Raw genomic sequence first — 22,471 nt, 5'->3', positions numbered from 1 at the left:
AAAGCCCTGGAGACAAAACAGCAGAGAAGAAAGAATCAGAGCTTTAGGCCCTGGGAGTGAAAGGCAGCCCAGACAGGAGATCTCTGCTGCCTGCAGCATTCACAAAACACCTGAGTACATCGACCCTTCAAACAGCAGTGCAGCAGCCACCAGCCGTCTGCCAGGCAAGGTGTGCAAGAGAAAACTGAGCCCAACACGAAGGAAAAGGGCTGGAGCAAATGTCCACACTGAATTCCTTTAGTTCAAAACCTGAGGTGGGGGGTGTGTGTCTAAAGAACTGGAAAAGAATGTATTTCATCCTTTTGCATTTCCTGCCTAAGACTTGCAGGATCCACAAGGGCCCTGCCATCAGGCAGGTGATGCATTTTCCCCTCGAGTGCAGCAGCTCTGTGTCTGTTACTGAATGTATGGGGTTTATTACCTGTGCTGAAAAAAGCACTTATTAGTTCTTCTTGAGAACTGTTTTCTGAGAGTCACCAGATGGTGAGTTGCTCTTTAGGGCAATCAAATTCCAGGCACAGAAGATCTTGCAGGTCCTGCTCCTTGCTGCAGGCAGGACACTGCCAGCCTCAGGGGCCTTTGACTGTGCCTTCTGACCACAGTTATCAATTCTGACCAGGACTGAGAGACAGCAGGATCATACCCCAGTGTCTGAAGGTGTTTGGAGCTCTCCTGACTCCAGCAAAATACCTGGGCCCTGCTTGTGCAGAAGGACCTGCCATGCACTTACCCTTGGCCAATCTGCTCCAGTCCCAGGTATTTCTCAGCAGGCTCCCCCACGCTCACGATGTTCCCTGAAAGAAACCACGTGGAAGATGCTCCCTCCCAGATGGAGACCCCCTCCTTGCAGCAGAGCCAGAATGCAGCCCCACTCCCTGGGGCCATGAGCCCCTTGGTGTCAGCTGGGGAAGGACAATGAATGACTCGGTGACATTCAGCTGCAGAGCAGCACTGGGTGCAGCTCATGCTGAGACACACACACAGCACCCTGCTCTGGCACACAGGAACAGAACAGACGTACTCAGCTGCATCAGGCACCGCTCCCCTGTCCCCTCTGGCTGCAGGGCTGTGCTGCTGTCAGAATGTTCAGCACAGGATCCCGCAGCGGAGGGAGGTTCAGTGTCCTCTTCCCAAGCAGAGGCAGGTTCGTCGTCCTCTTCCCGAGATGCTGCAGGTTCTCCATCATCTTTCCAAGCCGCGAGACGTTCACCATCCACATCCCGTGCTGGGATATGTTCACCCTCCTCTTCCCGAGCCACAGGATGTCCTCTGTCCTCATCCCACACCGGGATATGACCGTGGCCCTCATCCAACGCCATGGGAGCTTTTCTATCCTTGTCCCATGCCAGGGGACATCCACCATCCTCCTCCCGTGCCGGGAGATGTCCACTGTCCTTGTCCCACACTGCGGGAGCCTTGCTGTTGTATTCCCAAACCACGGGGTGTTCGCCCTCGTCCCCCAGAACAGCGGGAAGCTCACTGCTGTCTTCTTCCTCTTTGGAAGCAGAGGGAGCCAGAGGAGGTGCTGATGCAGCTTTGGTGCCCTGAGGACAGACAGCAGCGTGAGGGACAGGAAGTTCTGTCTCAGTTACCACCTTATTTATCCTCAGCTACACATCCAGCTGCACGAAGCAGAAACAGAGTTCAGAGTTGTTCACACAATGGGCTAAAAGTGACATTGCCACTTATTGTTGGGAATTCGATATTTCACCATGGCTAAGGCAAATCCTCTGCCTGCAAAACCAGACCTGCAGCTCTTCTAAAACTCTTCAGCAGAAAAGGAGAAAACTGACAGGGATCCCTTTGCTGCTGCTGCTGCTGCAAAGACCCTGACAGGAACTTTCCTTCAGCCTCCCAGGATGGCAGTCGGCTGCCACACACAGAGCTCACAACTTGCTGCACAATTCTGAACACCAGAGGTTTCTTCCCACTCACCGAAGGAGGAGCTGCTTGGGATCCACGCATGAGGTGCCCTGCAATGGGAGAGGGAACATGAACCAGATGCTGGTAGGAAAAAAAATTGCCCGTGGTGGGAAATGCCACGGAGCAAGGTAACCCCAAAAGGACATTTTGCTTTCACAGCATCCCTCCAGGAGCCACAGTCCCTTCACAGAGCAAGCAAGAAAACAGCACAAAATCCTGGGCTGTGTCAGCAAACAAAGGGAGTTCCAGGCTCCACTGCCACAGACGCCCTGCTCGAGGGAACAGAACCCCCCCAGGCCTCATTGCAAACGCCTCGCTGGCTGCAGACACCCCCTTTTCCAGCTGCAGCTGCTGGCAGGAGCTCTCCCAAACCAGTGATGTCTTCATGGCAATTTGGTTACAAAGTCAACTCAAAGGTCCAGAGGAAGAACAGAAAGCACACAGCAAACCCAAAGCCACAGATGCTGCACCGAGATAAAACCTCAACTTACTTGCCAAGTGAGTTAAAAAATACCCCGAATAAGCCACAGAGTACAGAGTGCAAACTGCAGCAACCACTTGCTGGATCATTGTGGCCGCGCTGCACACGTCTGCAGGCTGCACCCCTGCAGGCACACACGGACACGGGTCAGGGCTGGGCTGGCTGCCGAGAATGCCTCGGGCAGGAGGATCCTCCGGCAGTCAGCAGGCACCCAGAGCCTCTGGGCACTGAGGCCTCTGTGTCCCACAGCAACGGGAGCAGCACTGGGATGTGGCAACGCTCCTGTGACATCACAGCAGCAGCTCACGGAAAGAACGCTTGGAAGGTTCTCTGTGTCACTGTGATAGGTTGACTTAGGAAGAAGAAACTCAGAAGAGATTCTTCCTAAGGGAATTTTTTCTGTGGGGGTTGGGATACCTGCAACAGCCAATTAGAGAAAGTTAGTTCGCTCCGGGAACACACATTTTGAAGGAGGTAATCCAGAACTGAGCCTCTTGGTCTTCCGGCGGCTGAGCAGGTAACACCAACCCGAGCTTCCCCCTCCCCCATGCGGGGGAGAGGCTCGGGAGGCCGCTTGGGCCCCTTTTGCCAACGAGGGGGACCCGATGGCCAGGGGGAGAAAAAAGTTGTGTGATGAGACCTTCACGGCTTCCTCCTCCACGGGCCTGCGGCTCTGGCGTGGGGGGAGGCCGACTCTTGCTGCTGCCGGACGGGCCGGGGCTGCCCGGGTGGCCATGAGCAGTGTGGGGCTGCAGCCCAGCCCCAGAAAGGCTGATTAACACCTCAGCTGCCCCCCCCAGCACGGCCTGAGCCTGGCCCAACTCTTGTAGTTGTGTTAAACTTTAACTCTTTAGTGCTCAGATAAGATTTGCAAAGCCTCCAGCCTTTCCTTTGAATATGAAAGGGAATAAGAAGATTTCTGAAGTCAGTGATGTAAGAGCTAAGTTTATAAGATGGAAGGAGAATGAGGAGATGCTGAAATGGCTGAAAATTTTTCTGTAAAATTGTAGGGATGAACTGATGTACTGAATATTCCTATAAACCATGGAAAGAGACATGGGGGATGGAAATGTTCCATTTAATAGATGATTTGAATAAAGAGCACCTGTGTTGAGAATTTCTGTCCTGAGAAGAGAAGGGGATTTCAGTTTTCTGAAAATGAAGCCTGAGCAGAGAAAAAGGAGACAGAAAGAACCTTTGCTGTCGAACATTTCATTCTTAAAAGTAATACCCCATGGGACAGACATGGCCCACATCTACAACTTTGGGACGGCTGTAGAGTTGGGAGGAGCGTCACGATTGCAGGTTCCCGGGCGGATACAAATCGTGAAAGATAAAACCACAAGAAAACTGTCTTTTTCCTTCTTGTGGGAAAAATCCCTACAACTTCAACAAGAAGAGGCTTCTCTCTCCAGAAGTGAACTAAGAAAAACTAAATTTAGGGACTGACCGAAGTATTTGTTATATATTTGTTCCGTTGTTATAAAGATTAGTAGAGAAAGGGAAGGAGTAATCTGAAAAATCTTATTCTAAATTTTTTTCCTTTCTTTTTGTTTGTGTAATTAATAAATTTTCTTTTATACTCTCTCAAATTTCAGGCCTGCCTTGCTCTTTTGCTGCTGGTTCTGTCTCACAACAGAAAAAAATAAGTTTCTTTAAATTAACAACTCAAACCGAAGACAGTCACAAAGGAGCACAAAGAATCCTCCAGGGCACAGCCTACTGCCCAAAGGATGCAAGAGGAACTCTGAAAATGCAGCAAACAAGGACACCCCATAGTCCAGCCTGAACACTGAGGGGGAACAAGGAAGGGACAAAACCAAAGGAAACGTGACCTTTAGTCACTGATGCTTCTGACTAAAACCAGCAAGGCTTGTTCCATCTGGGATCTTTGTTCTAGTTCTAAAAACAAGCAAAGTTCTCCACTCTAAATTTACAGAATGGAGAAACTGGGGAGGAGGTGGGATTAGGAAGGAGGAGGAGTAGGAAGAGGAGGAGGAAGACAGGAAAAAGGAAGAGCAGTAAGAGGAGGAGCAGGAGCAGAGAAGGAGAAACAGGAGGTTCCTGTGCCCCCCCCGTCGCCCCCACGGCATCCTGCAGGTGAGCGGGGAGGGAAAGCTGGTCCCAAATCTATCGGGGGGTCCCTGAGAGGGTTTTTTTTATTGGGGTGTGTTTGGAGCTCGCAGATTGAGGAATTGAACCCCAAATATCGCCTGGCATCACTGGGAGGTTTTTTTCTGTGTGTATGTTGTGAATCTTGCAGGACCCCAAAGCTGAGCCCCTTAGGGGAATCTTCTGGGGGTCCATGTGGCCATTGCCCAGTGTCGGCAGGGGGGAGGACATTGGTCCTGGGGACCCCGGGAGAGCAGAGGAGAGGAACCCCTGGGACCTCCAGAGTAGGGACAGCAGAGAGGGGTGATCTCCGGCAGCCTGGAAAGGGGGGGAGTCTGGAGAGGAGGGACCCCTGGGATCCCAGGGATCTCAAAGTGAGGCATCAGTGAAGAAGGGACCCCATGGACACCCAAAAGCCCCTGGATCATCCCTAAGCAGGACCCTGGAGAAGGGGGAAACCCTGGAGCCATTGGACCCCCATCATCCCAGGGAAGAGAAACCTCTGGAACCCCAAAGTGGAGAGATCAGAGATGGTGAACACCTTGGAAGTGAATCTGAAAAATATGAAAATTGAAAATTAAGGCATCTTTTCCCCCCTTTAAAGGCTTAACAAGGCCTTTACCTTGTCAAGTCTCTATTCTAAATATCTGCTATTAATAGGTGTTTAATAATGGATAAGTATCTAAAATACAGTAAATAACAATAAGAAATATTTATCAGCAGATAAATATCTAATAATAGATAAATATCTAACAGTAGAAATGTCTTGCACAGTTGGCTATCATGCAAAGAAGAATAATGATTGTTATGAACATTTCTTTGGGCATAAAAGAGGAATAATTGAAAACATATTTTTATCTGCATCAATCTCTGTTCTTTTAGTAGTTTCAGGAGCAGAAGCCTTCTTAACTCTGGAGCAGTGAATCCATGATCCTTTGCCAGCAGCTTTGACTGCAGTGAAGGTGGTCAGCAGGACTTGGAATGGTCCTCTCCACTTGGCTTGTAGAGGATCACTGTCCCACCATTTCACACAGACCCAGTGTCCAGGCTGGAAGGGATGTGCAGGTGTGTCCAGTCCTATGGGTCTGGATAGCAGGATGTAATTCTGGAGCTTCTGCAATATGGAACCTAAAGCCACTAGATATCTCTGTAAATCCAGTTTCCCCTTCATGTGAATTTAACCTGGAACATGTGGAATCTGATATGGCTGCCTGTTGTAATGCAATGGGGGTTTTTCCCTTTGTGACAACTTCACCAGCCTGACCGGGTTACAGCGTGGCTAGTAGTAATAATAATAATAATAATAATAATAATAATAATAATAATAATAATAATAATAATAATAATAATAATAATATAAGTGGGATGGGAATGATGGTGTGCCTGTGATATCCTTTTAATCCATTTGTGAACATGTGATCTGAGAGGCTGCATCCAAAGACCAGGGGGAGGGGTATACACAGGGATACCCGAGGGCAAAGGTCCAAAGACAAATGAGAATTAGGGACATGCCTAGGCATGCCTGACATGTCCTTACAAAATCCCATGGTTTTAGGCTAAAGCCTCTGCATCTGCAGGGCAGGGACCAGACCTAATGTCTAAGGCTTTGCTTTTTAACAGCCTGCCTCCCAAGGTCTTAAATTTGTGCTTTCTTTATAGGGAATTTGGGCTAAATCCCAGTCCATCTCAGCCAAATCGACTACCACAGGAAGGGGCCGGCTCCAGTTCTGTGGATTGCTCAGGCAGTGATTCCTGCTGGGATGAGAGAGGGTCACGGTGTCACCCTGTCCCTGTCCCCATCCCGTAGGATGGACCTGGCTGGAGCCCATGGAGAGCGGGAGCTGCTCCGGAATTCCATCTGATCCTGTCCCAAACTTGCTCCATCCATCCAACTGATCCTGCTCTGGAACACCTCCCTGATCCCACTTCATCCATCCCACACCAATCCTGCTCCATCCATTCCACATAATCCCGCCCCACCCATCCTGTCCCAATCCCTCTCTGGAATTCCAAGCAATCCTGCCCCATCCATCTCACACAAATCCTGCCCCATCCACCCTGCACCAATCCTGCCCCATCCATCCCACCTGATCCCGCTCCAGAATCCAGCCCCAATCCCACTCCACAATTCCATCTGATCCTGCTCTGGACCCCTGCTCTGATCCAGAATCCCTCCCTGATCCCAATCAGTCCAATCCTGCCCCGATCCCTCTCTAGAATCCCACCCTGATCCCACTCCATACCTGTGGTCAAGCTGTTGTTCCCACATCATTTCCTGCAGAAAGAGAAGATCCATGAGATTCTAGCACGGATCACACACCAGGATTAACCCCAGGATCCATCCTGGGATCTGCACAGAGGGGATCCAGAGCTGGATCCACCACTGGTACTCACCGGCTACCATGCTGTATTCATTCCTGTCCCTCTCCCCTGTGGAAAAACAGAAGGATCAGTGCTGGTGGCACAGGATTCCCAGAACAGTGCCAGGTGGATCCATGCCCCTTCCCAGCCCCCATCCCGTGTGTTACCAGATTGGCGCTTCCAGACAATGAATCCAATGAGGACAATGAGGATGATGATGGCAGTGACGGACACAGTGACCACCACGATGAGATTCCTGCCAGATGTCGGCTCTGGGAAACGAGGGATGGTGAGGAGAGGGAGGGGAATCCCCATTTGGGCATTCCAAATTCCCAATTCCCACATTCCACATTCCCAGCCTCACCCCAAGCGTAGATCCCAGGCTCCAACATTCCGGGATGCTCCACCCGGCACCGGTACTGCTCCCGCTCCTCCGGCCGCGCCTCGATCCTGGCCCAGGTGTGGAAGGTGCCGTCGCTGTTGGGAACGATCCCGCCCCACTCCGTCTCCTGATCCCAGATTTCATCCCCCTTCATCCAGTTGACTGTGATGGAGCTGGGGTAGAATCCGTACGCGTGGCAGGACAAGATCAGCGTCCCGTGTTCCTCTTTTCCAGACACATGGACATCAGGGGGCTCTGGAATGGGATAACAGTGAGAGACATCCATGGAATTCGATTAAGTCCATGGGTGAGATCTGACCCTGGAATTCCCACTGAAATGGGATGGGGGTGAGACCTGTCCCTCGAATTCCCACTGGAATGGGATGGGGATGACATCTCCCCATGGAATTTCCACTGGAATCAGATGGAGAAGACATCTGCCCATGGAATTCCCACTACATGAGGATGAGAGAGAGATCTGCCAATGGAATTCTATGGGAATGGGATGGGGTGACCTCTACTCATGGAATTCCCACAGGAATGGGATAAGGGTAAGATCCGGACATGGAATTCCCAGTAAATGGGACGGGGGAGAGATCTACCCCTGGAATTCCCACTGGAAATGGATGGGGTGCAATCTGCCCATGGAATTCAGATTGGAATGGGATGGGGTTGAAATCTGCCCATGGAATTTCATGGGAATGGGACAGGGGTGAGATCTGCCCCAGGAATTCCCACTGGAAGGGGATGGTGGTAAAATCTGCCGCTGGAATTCCATGAAAATGGGACAGGGGTGAGATTCACCCATGGAGTTCCCACTGGAATGGGATGTGGGTGAGATCTGTCCCTGGAATTCCCACTGGAATGGGACGGGTTGAAGTCTGCCCATGGAATTCTATGGGAATGAGACAGGGGCGAGATCTGCCCATGGATTTCCCACTTGAATGGGATGGGGGTGAGACCTGCCCATGGAATTCCTACTGCAATAGGATGGGGGTGAGATCTGGAAATGGAATTCCCAGTAAAATGAGATGGAGGAGACATCTGCTCATGGAATTCCCACTGGAAATTGATGTGGGTGAGAACTGCCCATGGAATTCAAATTGGAATGGCATGGGGTTAAAATCTACCCATGGAATTCCATGGGAATGGGACAGGGATGAGATTTGCCCATTGATCTCCCACTGGAATGGGATGGGGGTGAGACCTGTCCCTGGAATTCGGATTGGAATGGGATGGTGGAAAAATCTGCCCCTGGAATTCCATAAGAATGGGACAGGGGTGAGATTCACCCATGGAAATACGACTGGAATGGGATGGGGGTGAGATCTGTCCCTGGAATTCGGATTGGAATGGGTTGGTGGTAAAATCTGCCCATGGAATTCCATAAGAATGGGACAGGAGTGAGATTCACCCACGTAATTCCCACTTGAATGGGATGGAGGAGAGATCTGCCCATGGAATTCCTACTGGAATAGGATGGGGATGACATAAAACCTTGGAATTCCCACTGGAATGGCATGGGGGTGTGATGTGGACATGGAATTCCCAGTAAAATGAGATGGAGGAGACATGTGCCCATGGAATTCCCACTGGAAATTGATGAGAACTGCCCATGGAATTCAGATTGGAATGGGATGGGGTTAAAATCTGCCCATGGAATTCCATGGGAATGGGACAGGGGTGAGATTTGCCCATTGATCTCCCACTTAAATGGGATGGGGGTAAGACCTGTCCATGGAATTCCCACTGGAATGGGAAGGGGGTGAGACCTGTCCATGGAATTCCCACTGGAATGGGATGGGGGTGAGATCTTTCCCTGGAATTCCCATGGTCCCAAATCTTCCATATCCCACATTCCCACAGGAATTCTGCTCCCACCTTTGCGGTCCAGCTCCTTCTGTCCATATCCGACGTATTTCTGGAGCCATTCCGGGCAGTCGTGCTCCAGGTAATTTCTCCACGTCTCAGCCTCGTTCTCATGTTCCCAGCGCCTCCTGGTGATCTCAGCAGCGCTGTCGGCCGCCACGAATCTCCCGGATCCCAGGTCAAAGGAGATGAAATCCCACCCGTCGTAGCCATACTGGTAGAATCCACGGATACTCCCGTCAGACAGGAGGTCACAGCCGTAAACTACCAACAATGTGTGGAGACCTGGGGGGATTGTACCCACAGAGAACCATGGAATTGTGTCCCAGCCCCACAGAAACCCATTCCAGCCCTATGGAGACTCAGAGTCTGATGGAGACCCACAGAGCCTCATCACAGCCCCATGGATCCACATCCCAACCCATGGATCCCAACCCAACCCCACAGATCCCATCCCAACCCCGGGGATCCCCACTCACACCCACGGATCACAGGATATCCCATACCAACCTAATGGATCCCCAACTCAGCCCCTTGGCGCCCTGTGAATCCACATTCAGGCCCTATGGATCCACACCCCAGCCCCACGGATCCACAACCCAGCCCCACGGATGCCCCCACTCACCCCTGCTCTGGTTGTACCGGTCCCGCAGTGTCTCCAGGTCCACGGCAGCCACGTGCTGGTTCTGCTCACAGATCTGGGTCTCTCTATCCCAATATCCCGGCCCGACTCCATCCTTTATCCACTGTGTCAGCAGCTCCACCCGGCCCCGCTCGCTGTTGTAGCGTGTGAAGGGGATCCCATCCAGGTACCCAATGACCATGTACTGGGGGACCCCCGGGCTTGGCTCTGACACTGCCACACGCAGGTAACGCAGAGAGTGGAGAACTGGGGGGACACGGAGATTTGGGGGGATTGAGGGGGTCATGGATCAATGAAAGGGGAACCAGGAGAGCCGGAAATGGGATGCATGGGGACCCAGTGTCCAGGAACAGACACTCAGGGGACTTCCAATGTCGAAAAAAGGGGGATATAAAGACTGGGAGAGGTGGGATGGGGGTTCCAGGGGATCCCTGTGCCCAGGAAAGGGGGTCCAGGGGCCTCCAGTGACAAGGGGGTCACAAGGTGGGCACACGTGGCATGGCTGGAATGGGGGGCTCAGAGGTCCTTAATGCAGACAGAAATCAGGGCTGGGACTGAGAGAAGCAGGAATGGGGGTCCAGGAGGTCTCAGGGTCAAGGAAAAGGGGAGTCTGGGGCTGGAGAGGGTGGGATAGATGGGAAAGGGAGTGTAGTGGGGATTGGTACTGGATAAGGGAGTGCAGGGTGCACCAGTGCCCAGGACAGGAAATTCAGGCGCATCCCAGAGTCCAGAATCCTCCCTGGGACCCTCCACGACCCCCCAGGGACCTTCCTGGAGCCCTGGGACCCCCTGCAGGAGGAGAAGGAGGTGAAGAACGGGGGGGATGCAGAGATTGGGGGGGCAGGAAGGAGAACGGGGAGAGCCGGGAAGGGTCCAAGGTTCAAGGAAAGGTCTGGGAGAGGCAGGATGGGGGATCCAGGGGGTCCCTGTGCTCAGGAAAGGGGGTCCAGAGGTCCCCGGTGTTGAGGGAATGGGGGCCCTGGGAGCTGGGAAAGGCAGGAATGGGGGGCCAGGGGGTCCCTGGGTCACGGGAAAGGGGGGTCTGGGGATGGGAGAGGCGAGTGGATCCTGAAGGCTCAGCCTGGGAGACAGGAAAGAGACCGAGGGAGAGCGGTGGGGGAGGGGACGAGGGAAAGGGGGAATTCCAGGGAGTTCATCTGGATCCCATTGGATCCCCGCTGCGACCCTCCTGAGATCCCTGGGTCACCGGGGACCCTCTGGGACGCCATTTTGGGAAGCATTTGCAGTGGAAAACGGGGGGGGACACTAAAGTTGGGAATCCTAGGAGGTCCAAAGATCAAGGAAAAGGGCGGGAATGGGGCCTGGGAAAAGCGGGATGCCAGAAAATGAGGTGCAGGGGGGTCCCAGGCCCGGAAATGGAGATTCAGGGATGTCCCAGTGCCCAGGAATGGGGGTCAGAAGGGCTCCCATGCTGCGATTCGGGGTTTAAAGGATCCTGATCCCCAGGGATGAGGATTCAGGGGGGTCCCGGTGCCAGATAAGGGGTTCCAGGGGGGTCCCGGTGCTGGGGAAGTGTATGGGAATCACAGGACCCAAACAGGGGATTCAGGGGAGTTTCCCTGCCCGGGAATGAAAGTTTAGGGGGTTCCCGGTGCCCAGGAAGGGGGGTTCAGGGGGGTTCCTGGTCTGCAATTCGGGGTTCAAAGGGATCCTGATCCCCAGGAATGGTTCAGGGAAGTGCTGGTGCCAGTTAAGAGGGTACAGGGGGGTCCTGATACCGGGAAAGGGCTTGGGGGGGGGGGGGGGGGGGGGTCACAGGTCCCAAAATGGGGCGATGGAGTGTTTCCCGTACCCGGGAATGAAGTTTAGGGGGATCCCAGTGCCTGGAAATGGAAGTTCAGGGGGGTTCCTGATCTGCGATTCGGGGTTCAAAGGGATCCTGATCCCCAGGAATGGGGGTTCATGGGGGTCCCGGTGCCAGATAAGGGGGTACAGGGGGATCCCGGTGCCCGGAAATTGGTGCTCATGGGGGTCCCCGTGCCCAGGAATGGGGGTACAGGGGGGTCCTGATACCGGGGAAGGGGATTGGGGGGTCATAGGACCCAAAATAGGCGGGGGGGGGGGGGGTTTCCCGTACCCGAGGATGAAGGTTAAGGGGGTTCCCGGTGCCCGGAAACGGAAGTTCAGGGCGTTTGCCGGTCTGCGATTCGGGGTTCAAAGGAATCCTGATCCCCAGGAATGAGGGTTTAAGGGGGTCCCGGTGCCAGATGAGGGGGTTCAGGAGTGTCCCGGTGCCCGGAAATTGGTGCTCAAAAGAGTCCCCATGCCCAGAAATGGGGGTACAGGGGGGTCACGGTACTGGGGAAGGGGATTAAGGGGGGGGTCACAGGACCCAAACTGCGGATTCCAGGCGTTCCCCTACCCGGGAATGAAGGTTTAGGGGGTTCCTGGTGCCCGGAAACGGACGTTCAGGGGGGTCGCGATTTCAAGAGTCCCACTCACCTTTCCTCGCGCTCCCCGGGCCCCCCAGGAGCCCCAGAAGACCAAAGAACAGCCCCAGCGCTGCAGCCATGGCGCTGCTCCGCTTCGAGCCCGCCTGGCCCCGCCCCAATCACTGGCCCCGCCCTTAGAGGAGCCTCCGGCCTCGCCATTGGCGGCGCTATTTCCTTTCCGCCAATGGCAGCCCGATATCTCAGTGACGTCACCCGGCGCCGGGTAGATCCCGGTATCTCAGGTTCGAACGCGGAAGCGAAAGAGACCGAGGGAGCGCGGTGGGGGAGGGAACGTCGGAATTCCACAGAATTCCTCTGGATCCCTCTGGATCCCCGCTGCGATCCCCCGGAGCCCTGTGAGAACCACCTGGGACCCCCTTAAGAAAGCGCCGGGTAAGCCGTTTCGGATCCTTGTTATTAAAAATGTATAAATTGAGAACCAAAGCAAAATTAGATTAAATGATCTGCTGTTACTATCAGAGACACAAAATAATTTATTGGGGAAGGATTTAATAATAGCATTGGACTTGAAAATTGAAGTATCCCAAGGGCAACTTAAAATTTATGCCCTAACCAAAAGGATGAGGAACAAATATGTGCTGAGGTGTGGTGCACCCCTGGGGAAATAGGGAAATTAAAAATGAAACCTATCAAAGTGAAAATCACTGACCTCGATTTGCCAATCCGAGTTTGTCAATATCCAATATCATTAGAAGGGAGCCCGGGCCTTCAGCCTGTCACAGAAAACCTTTTGCAACAAGAGATTTCAGAACCATGTATGTCCCCACATAATACTCCTATTCTGCCTGTCAAAAAGACAGACGGGAATTACAGATTGGTACAGGATTTGAGGGCTATAAATCAGCGAACTGTCATCAAATATCCAGTAGTAGAAAACCCTTACACTCTCTTAAGCCAGCTGTCCCCTGACTACACTTGGTATAGTGTAATAGATCTAAAAGATGCCTTCTGGGCATGCCCGTTAGAGGAAAGTAGCAGAGATTGCTTTGCCTTTGAATGGGAAGATCCTGATAAGGGCAGGAAACAACAACTGCGTTGGACAGTGTTATGAATGATGTTCTATTTTTCCCAATTTATCAACCAACAAGATTAAATTTAATAGTAAGTTTTTAATAGTAACAAAATGAATACAATCAAAGTATTGGAGTTGACAATTAAAGTATTGGAGATGAAACAATCAAAGTGCATATATTTAAGAATATACAAAATTTGGCAGTAAGTAATTTAGTATAATTGAGGTTCCTATAAAGCATAAGCAAAACCGACCGGGGAGGGGCCCCCCTCCGACCGGGGATACGGGGAGTGGCTCCCATTCCTCACGTACCAAAGCATCCAGGCTAACAATCCCACTTATATACTGTAAGTTACAGAAGTTTCTAGAAAGCTCCTCCTAGTTTCTATTCCTAAAATTTACGTAACTATACTGCACGGCGCATGCTCTACTAATGGGTTAGGGGGTCTCTTATCCTTTTAAGGGTCTTATTTCCGGTGAAGGCCCATCATCATCATCAGTGACCGAGGTGTGACCTGCAGGTAGCGCAGGCGCCCTGTGTGACTGAGCAGATGTTTTCCATAACATGACTTTAATTAAGTCCCATGCTTGTGATCATTCCATTTTTGACAGCTTCAAGGTTGAAGCTGTATTTCTAGATGCCGCTTATCAGACCTTCGTCCTTCGACTATTCTTATCTGACTTTCTTCCAACCTCCTTCTTCGACTCCCAACATCTGGGAGATGTCTTTTATCCTGTCTCACCCATCTCCCCCTTCTCACTCTGTAACAATTGTCTTCTATTGATCTAAATACAATTTTGTTAACATAGTTACAACTTAATTAGCACGAATCACATTTATCACACCCTATTCGCTGCCCCCCGTTCACCGACCCCCCCCAAAGCGCTGGGACCCCCCCCTCACTCACCTCCCCTCCCCCATCCATGGGACCCCCCCCACTCACCGCTCCCCCCCGTCACCAGGACCCCAAAATCCATGGGACTCCCCCCACACTCATCAAGACTCCCCCCAAATCCATGGGACCCCTCCCTCCCCCCCACTCACCACCCCCTTCTCAGCACTCCCCGGGCCCTCCCCATTGATCGAACGCCCCCATGGCCCCCCCAGCCCCTCGCCCTCGCATTGGGCCCCCCCGGGGCCGAGGCAGAGCCCTCCCTGAGGGACACCCCTCATCCCCAGCCTGCAGCCGCCCATGGAGCCGCTGACCACAACTCCCTGCCTGCGTCCATCCGGCCAATTCCTCTGGCCCCGCACAGCCCAGCCTGCAAAGCCAGCACCTGCTGGGCACCTGCTCCATGACACTTCCAGGGGCTTGGGCTGCTGAAGGGGTGCTGGGCTGGGCCCTTTGTGACACAGGGCCGTTCTATCGGGTTCCTGGGTGCTGTTGGCCATTCTGTTGTCCTGGTGACATGGCACAGCCCCGCCCTGCAGGGGTATATACGGGGCACAGGGCCCTGCGCTGCCCAGGGCCAGGAGTGCCACTGGCTCAGGAGGAAGCAGCTCCTGGGACCTCTGTGCTCTAGACGACGTTACACATGGAGGAGGAAAAGGTGAACCCTGTTATAAATGAGAGACAAAAGTCTCGATATTCAGCAAAATTTAGATTGCTTTATTTGATATAGAAAGAGCAAGCAGCGCTGGGGAACGTGAGGGGTCACCGCCCACTCCACGCTCCACCCAACCTTGGTTTGCAGCCTCTTCTTATACTGTGGTTTCTCATTGTACACAAATTCACAAAGCCTTTGGGTGATAATCAGTCACAGATAGCCATCTGGTCCTTGTAGATAACCACCAGGGAAGTTCTGGGAGTCTGGTCCTTGAGATAGGCAGCATTGATTAGACAAAGGCAGGAAGGGCTTTTTGGGAAGTCCGATTTTGCAAGCTGGTAGTCGATACAACTTATTTGAAAAACATAACATATTATAATGTAAGATAATACAACATAATATAACATAACATGGTGATTTTAAACAGAATTATTTTATCATATAATTTCCTTTATCTAGTGTCCATGCTTCATTTCAGAGCTTAGTATTCTGGTTTATAGAAACCCCAATGCTTTTGTGATTAACACGAATCTTTTATCAATTGTCACAACTTCCCCACTTCTCTTTTTTTATCCCATTGATTCGTGTTCTGGTTTCAAATTTTGTCAGTACTTCTTGTACTAGATTTAATACATCTACTGCCATTAATTTTGTTGCCTTCTCAGTGTCTATTGGTATTGTAGCAACTTGCATTCCTTGAACCACCGACTGGATTAGTCGAATGAAGCGTGGAACAAGACAAGGGATGAACAGTAGTCCTAATAATGCACATGTTAGCATAAACCTTAATTTTTTCCACCAAGCTCCCCCCCAACAGGTTATTCCACCAATTATCATTAATCATATTGATTCAGTTTTGTACAGGTACATGGGCTATTCGTTTTATTTCTTCTGCAATTTTAGTAATTACTTCACTATTATCATAAATTTCTAAGCAACATTCAGAATTATTAAATTTCCCACACACTCCCCCTCGATATTTCTGTTTGATTTCACTGTAGCAACTGTTCTGGCCCTAATCCCTCCCCCCCTCCATGGCTATTGTTCAGTCATCTGCATTCCTCTACATATCCAACAGTGAGTTAAGTTCAGTAGTAATTTCTTTCATTAATTCTACAAATAAATTCTTTCCCAAGGTGGGTAAGTCCCATTCGCTGAGTTGTTGTTTTATTTTCTCATACAAGTTAAAACGTCCCCCACGGTTTGTCCTTGTTCCTTTGAACATTTTAGTTATAATTTTTTTAAATCAATTCCTCCTTGTAGTGATCTTGCACTCCTCCCTGATCTGAATATCCCCACATACCTTCTTTTGTGAAGCAGAGGTGTGTCTCTCCTACTGGGCAACTTTGGTATGCCCATGGAGCCCACCCTCCTTTTCCTGAATTGGTGGCCACTTCTTTCCATAATAGTGCATAATGTGTTTATTACAGCAGGCCGAATTGATGTGTGTGTGGAAGGCAAGGGTGGATACCGTGCATCCCCGTACCCAATTGTCTGGTGACACTTGGAACAAGCATCAGCATTATTTCCTTTTATCATCATTAGCAATAGGATGACTCCCATGACCATTTTCATCCCTCTGCCTCCCTCAAGGCCTACGGGGTTGCTGCCAGTAGCCGAGGTTTGTTTCATCTTCTCAGCAGCAGGGAATATGTCCTGGGCTCTCCCACTTTGTCTTTCTCTTTTGGTAGTGTTTCTTAATTTTGTCCCAGCTTTTAGCTTTAACATTCCAGTACGAGGTACAGCAGTAACAGCTCGGTATACACAACCCTTCCGACACTCTATTGCCAATACCTCTGCTCTGGCTCTCTTTTTTTCCTTATTCCTCCCACCAGTTATGATCATCAATTTCGATTTCTCCTTGTGCTGATAGGGTATTAATACTGTAATAGTTTCCTTACATTCATTTCTTCTACACTGGACACATAATGGGAATGGGGGATACCCACCATAGGAATAACACCACAACAACTCAGTACAATATGGACACCTTTTCTTGATGAACAGGCTACACCTGGGTTTGGGACAGGTGACTTTCAGTCCTGATTAGGAGACCTTCGAGACGAATTGATCCGATATTGACATCAAGTCTTCCGAATTCACCCTTTGAGGTCTCCAGGCTCAGATGTCACTGTCCAACCTGCAGTAGGAGGGGTTATAGGACCCTTGACTCTACTCACATGTGTCCATCCCTTTCCAGCTGTCCTCACAGCTGTTTCAGTCGTTAACAGAACTAATTACGGTCCTTCCCATTTTGGAGCTAGATTTTCTTCTTTCCATACTTTAATTAACACATGTTGTCCTGGCTTAATTTTATGTATGGCAAATCCTAGAGGGACAGTTTGAGCTAAAATCCCCTTCTCTCTTAATTCTTCTAAGTTTTTGCTGATTGTTATTATGTAATTCTGAAGAGAAGGGCCCTGAACTAAGGTCGGATCAAGGTGTACTCCTTTAGGGTCAGGCATACCATACAGCATTTCATATGGTGAAATCCCTGTTTTGGAATTTGGCATTGTTCATATATTAGACAGGGCTAGTGGGAGGCACTTTGTCCATGGCATTTTAGTCTCAATCATTAATTTTGACAGCTCTTGTTTCAATGTTTGATTCATCCTTTCAACCCTGCCAGAACTCTGAGGGTGCCAAGGTGTGTGATACTCCCAGCTGATGCCCAGTGCCGGGGTCAGTGACTGCAGCACCTTTGATGTAAAGTGCGTCCCCTGCTCTGAGTCTATTGCTCGAACCAGGCCATACCTTGGGATTATGTGTTCCAACAATATTTTGGCTACCACTTGTGATGTGGCTCTATCTGCAGGGTATGCCTCTACCCAGTGGGTTAATTGGTCTACTATCACTAGTAAGTATTTCCACCTTCCTATTTTTGGTAATTCTGTAAAATCTACTTGTATTCTTTCAAAGGGTCTGTAAGCAGTTTTCCGTCCTCCTGACGGACCTTGTCACATACCTTTTTTATTAATTTTCTGACAAGTTAAACAACCCGGTACGCTTTGCTTTACAATATCAAAAATGCCGATGCATCCAAAAAATTTTAAATATTGGTCTGCTAGTGCTCTGGTTCCCCAATGTGTTTGTTGGTGTAATTGTTCAATAATTTGTCTGGCCTGGGTCTTAGGTAAAATTTCCCTGCCATCTGGTAAAACCCATTTATTCTCATGCTGTTCTGCCTTTAATTTTTTTATCGCTTCTTTTTCCTGAGGAGTAAATAGCTTCTGTAGTTCCTGGTTGGGGCCAAGATCTTTGACTGTAGTACTTAATACAGAAACTGGTTTTTGCTCCAATGCTGCTTTATTTGCTTCTTTGTCAGCCAGATTATTCCCCCTTGTATGGTAGCTTGTTCCTTTTTGGTGCCCTCTTATATGGACCACAGCAATTTCAATGGGGCCCCTAAGAGCCTCTAGTATTCTAACAATTAATTCTTGATGTATCAACCCCCGTCCTTGAGTGTTAATTAACCCCCTTTCTTCCCAAATTTTACCAAATGTGTGGACTATGCCATAGGCATACTTAGAATCCGTATATCTCGTTCCTTTTTTACCTTCTAAATAAGACAATGCCCTATAAAGAGCAAATAGTTCACAAGCCTGAGCGGACCCTGCTGCGCTTAAGGGTCCAGATTCTACTAATTTCAATTCTTCTCCTCCTACTATGGCATATCCTGATTTTCGTTTTCTTTCCACCACTCGAGAAGATCCATCTATAAACAATTTTACTCCATCCTTAAATTCAACTTCTCCCAAGTCAGGTCTAATTTTTGTTTGTAATTCTATAACATCCAAACAGTCATGTTCTAAATTTTGTCCTGGTTCCCCATATAGGAATTGTGCAGGACTTTGAGAAGTTGTTGCTCTTAGCTCCAAATCTGGGGAAGTGATTAGAATAGCTTCATATTTTAATATTCGGGCATCAGTTAACCATTTCTCAGCTTTTTGATTCAGAATTCCCCTTACGTTATGAGGGGTGTGGACCACTAGGGCTGCCCCAAAGGTAATTTTTCGGGCTTCTTCAATTAAAAGTGCTGTGGCCACTGGGGCCTGGAGGCATGTGGACCAACCCCGACTGACAGGGTCGAGCAGTTTAGAATAAAATCCCACTGGCTTTCGACTGCCTGCCCATTCCTGGGTGAGTACCCCATATGCTGTTTGATCAGAGGTGTTTACAAATAACTGAAATGGTCTCTCCAAGTCTGGGAGACTGAGTACAGGGGCTTGAATTAAAGCAGGTTTGACCTTTTCAAAACTCTTATCATCCTCTTCTGTCCAGTTTAGGCGATTAGTGGTAAGCTTTTCATATAGAAATTTTACTTTCTCACTAAATCCCTCTATCCATTGGCGACAATATCCCAGCAATCCCAAAATTTTCCTCATTTCTTTTTTGGTTTTTGGAGGTCCCAGACTTAAAATTCCAGAGATTCTATTAGGATCCAATTTCTTTTTCCCTTTACTTAGCCAATGTCCCAAATATTTTATTTCTGGTTCTGTGAACTGTAATTTGGCTTTGGATACCTTCAATCCCTGTTGTCCCAAAAAGTTTAAAAGTTTTATAGTTCCATTTCTAGTAGATTTCTCGTCTTTTCCTGCTATTAATAGATCATCTACATATTGTAACAATTTCACCCCGTCTGGTGACTCAAAAGATTGCATTAATTCTTCTAGGGCTTGTCCAAAGAGATTGGGGGATTCTGTAAAGCCCTGAGGCAATACTGTCCAACGCAGTTGTTGTTTCCTGCCCTTATCAGGATCTTCCCATTCAAAGGCAAAGCAATCTCTGCTACTTTCCTCTAACGGGCATGCCCAGAAGGCATCTTTTAGATCTATTACACTATACCAAGTGTAGTCAGGGGACAGCTGGCTTAAGAGAGTGTAAGGGTTTGCTACTACGGGAAATTTGGTAACAGTTCGCTGATTTATAGCCCTCAAATCCTGTACCAATCTGTAATTCCCGTCTGTCTTTCTGACAGGCAGAATAGGAGTATTATGTGGGGACATACATGGTTCCAAAGCCCCCTGTTGCAAAAGGTTTTCTATGAGAGGCTTAAGGCCCTGTCTCCCTTCCAGTGATATTGGATATTGATGAACTCGGATTGGCAAATCGGGATCAGTGATTTGCACTTTGATAGGTTTCATTTTTAATTTCCCTATTTCCCCAGGGGTGTACCACACCTCAGGACATATTTGCTCCTCATCCTTTTGAGTTAAAGCAAAAATTTTAAGCTGACCTTGGGATACTTCCATTTTCAAATCCAATGCTATTGTTTAATCCCTCTCCAATAAATTATTTTCTGTCTCTGGCAGTAACAGCAGATCTTTTAATTCAATTTTGTTTTGGGTCTCAATTTGCACATTTTTAATAATAGGGACCTGAAATGGTTCACCTTTTGCTCCAACCACGAGTGCTGTTTCTCTACTAGGTTTACACCCTTTTGGTAGGTGTTTAATTGTGGATTTTTGGGTTTCTGTATCTACTATAATTCCACCTCCTCTCCCTGGGGACCGATCCTTAATTTTATCAAGGGCTCTTTGGATGGTATGGTCCCCAGTACATACAGCCCCTGACACCCCTATTCATCTTCCTGGAACTTTTTTTCATCCCGTATCCGTTCTTTACCATTTTTCTTTATATGACCTTTCTTGTTACAGTAAAAGCAGGTTCGCCTTGGTGAATTATTTCCTGCTTCATTTCCTTGTTTCGGTGGGGCTTTTCCTGGTTTCCCTCCCCCTTTCTGCTGGGTTTCTTTCTGTGTTTCACGAACTGCAGCTATAAAGATTTTGCTTTTGCTTTGTGCTTCTCTTAGCAATTCTTGTAACCCCCGATCTTGCCAATCGTCTAACTTTTCTAATTTCTTTCTAATATCTCCCCGTGATTGAGCACCAAATTGGGGTTTGAGGAGTGCCTGACCCACTTGTGTGTCAGGGTCTATCCCGGAGTACATTTGGAGATCTTTCCTCAGCCGCTCCAACCAGTCAGTCGGGGATTCGTCCTTTTTTTGTTGTTCACTAAAGGCTTTATTAATATTTTGTCCTTTAGGAACTGATTCTCAGACACCTTTAACGAGTATCCATCTTAAGTTCATCATATTCTGGCGATGGACATAATTTTTATTATCCCAGTTAGGATTATTTAATGGCCATTTCTGGTCTCCCCTAGGTCCAATCTGATGCTCCCGGTCCCATACCCTCATTCCAGCCTGTCTGATCATTTCCCGTTCTTCCGTGGTGAATAGGATACTTAATATAGATTGTAATTCCATCCAAGTATACATACCTGGTCCGAGGAATTGATCTAGTCTCTCAGATACCCCTATAGGATCTTCTAATAGTTTTCCCATTTCTTTTTTAAAGTTCCTCACTTCCCCTGTGTTCAAGGGAACATTTACAAATCCAATTAATCCAGCCTGTTGTCCTGCTAATGGCACTTCCCTCAGGGGGTAAAGGCGAGCCTTTGTGTCGTTATCTCCCTCCTCTCTGGTGATACCATCTCTCCTGGTATTCCTTTGGCTGGAGCGAGTTCTTAGAGCTATGGGAGTACCAGGAGGAGAAGTGGGTGCGTGGGGGGGTCTCCTGTATTTTCTGTATTATACGGAGGTGGGAGATTATCGAGGGGTTCCCAGGTAACCTTTTTTTTATCCTCAACCTCTTTTTCTTTTAAAGTATATATCAAGGATGGCTTGGACTGTTTTGCCCCCAGGGCAGCATACTCACATTCCTCTCTGTTAAATGGTTCTTTACAAGCCACATATGTGTTTAATGTCCGACAAATCCAACCCTCAAATGATCGGAACATGGGCCAGTATAGGTTATCTTTATGGATTATTTCTTTGGTCTATTCCACCATGCAATATTGAATCAATTTTTCTTTACTTTTTCCTCTGTATACCACCCCTGTGTCCCAACATTTTAATATTACTCCCAAAGGGCTGCCTGGTGGTATTTCTGGCAACCTACTTGTCTTGTCTTTATTTTCCCGGTCTCCTTGTGGACCAAATGAACTTGAACCTCTTCGTGGGTCCTTGGGACTCAGAATCTTACTCCCTTTTGTCCCATTTTTACCTCAAGGGACTGTCTTGAGGTGTTTGTACTCCCCGATGTGTTCCGTCCGAGCCCCTGCCTCTCCTTGTGTCAGGATGGACTGGAACCCGCCTCTACCTGGGCTGGGATGGGAAAAGCAGCTTTTCCCTTTTCCCTCCGTGACTGGTGTGTTGCAATCTGCTTTTCTTTTCCTCCCCCTTCCCCCTCTCCCCGGGTCCCGCCTCTTCCAGGACTAGGATGGGAAGGACCCAGCCTCTACCTGGGCTAGGACAAGAAAAGCAGTCTCTCCCTTTGTGCTCACTCGCTTCGTCCGGTCCCCGGCCAGGTCCCTCGCGGGATGCTGGAAACGCGGATAGAAGGACTCCACTCTCGCTTCGCAGCAAAGGCCACGTCTCATTCAGGCAAGCACACAGTCATCCCCACCAAACCACACAGATACTCACAGTCCGATGCTCCTGTCTGGCTCTTCGTGCACGAGAATTCCAGGTGATTTTGCCACGGTCTCCCGGGGAGATTTTCCTTGCTCAGTCTCTATGGTGCGGGACGTCGATGGGTTTCGAGAATCACTGACGAACCGGGGCCACAGCAGTGGGGCGCCTCCCCGAAATCGCAGTGCCTCT

The 22,471-nt window shown here is 49.3% G+C and overlaps 1 protein-coding gene across 2 annotated transcripts; it reads right to left on the bottom strand.

Annotated features, from left to right (window-relative positions):
• Positions 1-5,535: 5,535 nt before the first annotated feature.
• LOC106864696 (class I histocompatibility antigen, F10 alpha chain-like) lies at positions 5,536-12,332 on the bottom strand. Of its 2 annotated transcripts, none has more exons than XM_088158239.1 (8): positions 12,235-12,332; positions 9,754-10,017; positions 9,141-9,413; positions 7,242-7,514; positions 7,045-7,149; positions 6,911-6,946; positions 6,760-6,791; positions 5,536-5,644 (listed from the first exon to the last, which is right to left on the bottom strand). In XM_088158239.1, the coding sequence occupies exons 1-7, from the start codon at positions 12,302-12,304 to the stop codon at positions 6,766-6,768; spliced, it is 1,047 nt and encodes a 348-aa protein (XP_088014365.1). In that variant the 5' UTR covers positions 12,305-12,332; the 3' UTR covers positions 5,536-5,644; positions 6,760-6,765. The 2 variants fall into 2 exon arrangements, with proteins under 2 accessions (XP_088014365.1, XP_088014364.1); XM_088158238.1 differs by lacking the exon at positions 5,536-5,644 and adding an exon at positions 6,139-6,271.
• Positions 12,333-22,471: the final 10,139 nt, after the last annotated feature.

The sequence above is a fragment of the Sturnus vulgaris genome, unplaced genomic scaffold, assembly GCF_052056855.1.
Source record: "Sturnus vulgaris isolate bStuVul1 unplaced genomic scaffold, bStuVul1.hap1 Scaffold_195, whole genome shotgun sequence".
Classification (NCBI taxonomy): Eukaryota; Metazoa; Chordata; class Aves; order Passeriformes; family Sturnidae; genus Sturnus; species Sturnus vulgaris.
The sequence above is the reverse complement of the archived record's forward strand: the minus strand, read 5'-3'. Positions and strand labels throughout refer to the sequence as shown.

Bases quoted from the DNA above. Each gene is read 5' to 3' on its own strand.
- LOC106864696 (XM_088158239.1), bottom strand. From the start codon at position 12,304: ATGGCTGCAGCGCTGGGGCTGTTCTTTGGTCTTCTGGGGCTCCTGGGG. The intron at 7,515-9,140 runs GTGGGAGCAGAA...ATCCCATTCCAG, and splicing joins GAAGGAGCTGGACCGCAAAG to AGCCCCCTGATGTCCATGTG. The intron at 6,792-6,910 runs GTGAGTACCAGT...CTCTTTCTGCAG, and splicing joins TGAATACAGCATGGTAGCCG to GAAATGATGTGGGAACAACA.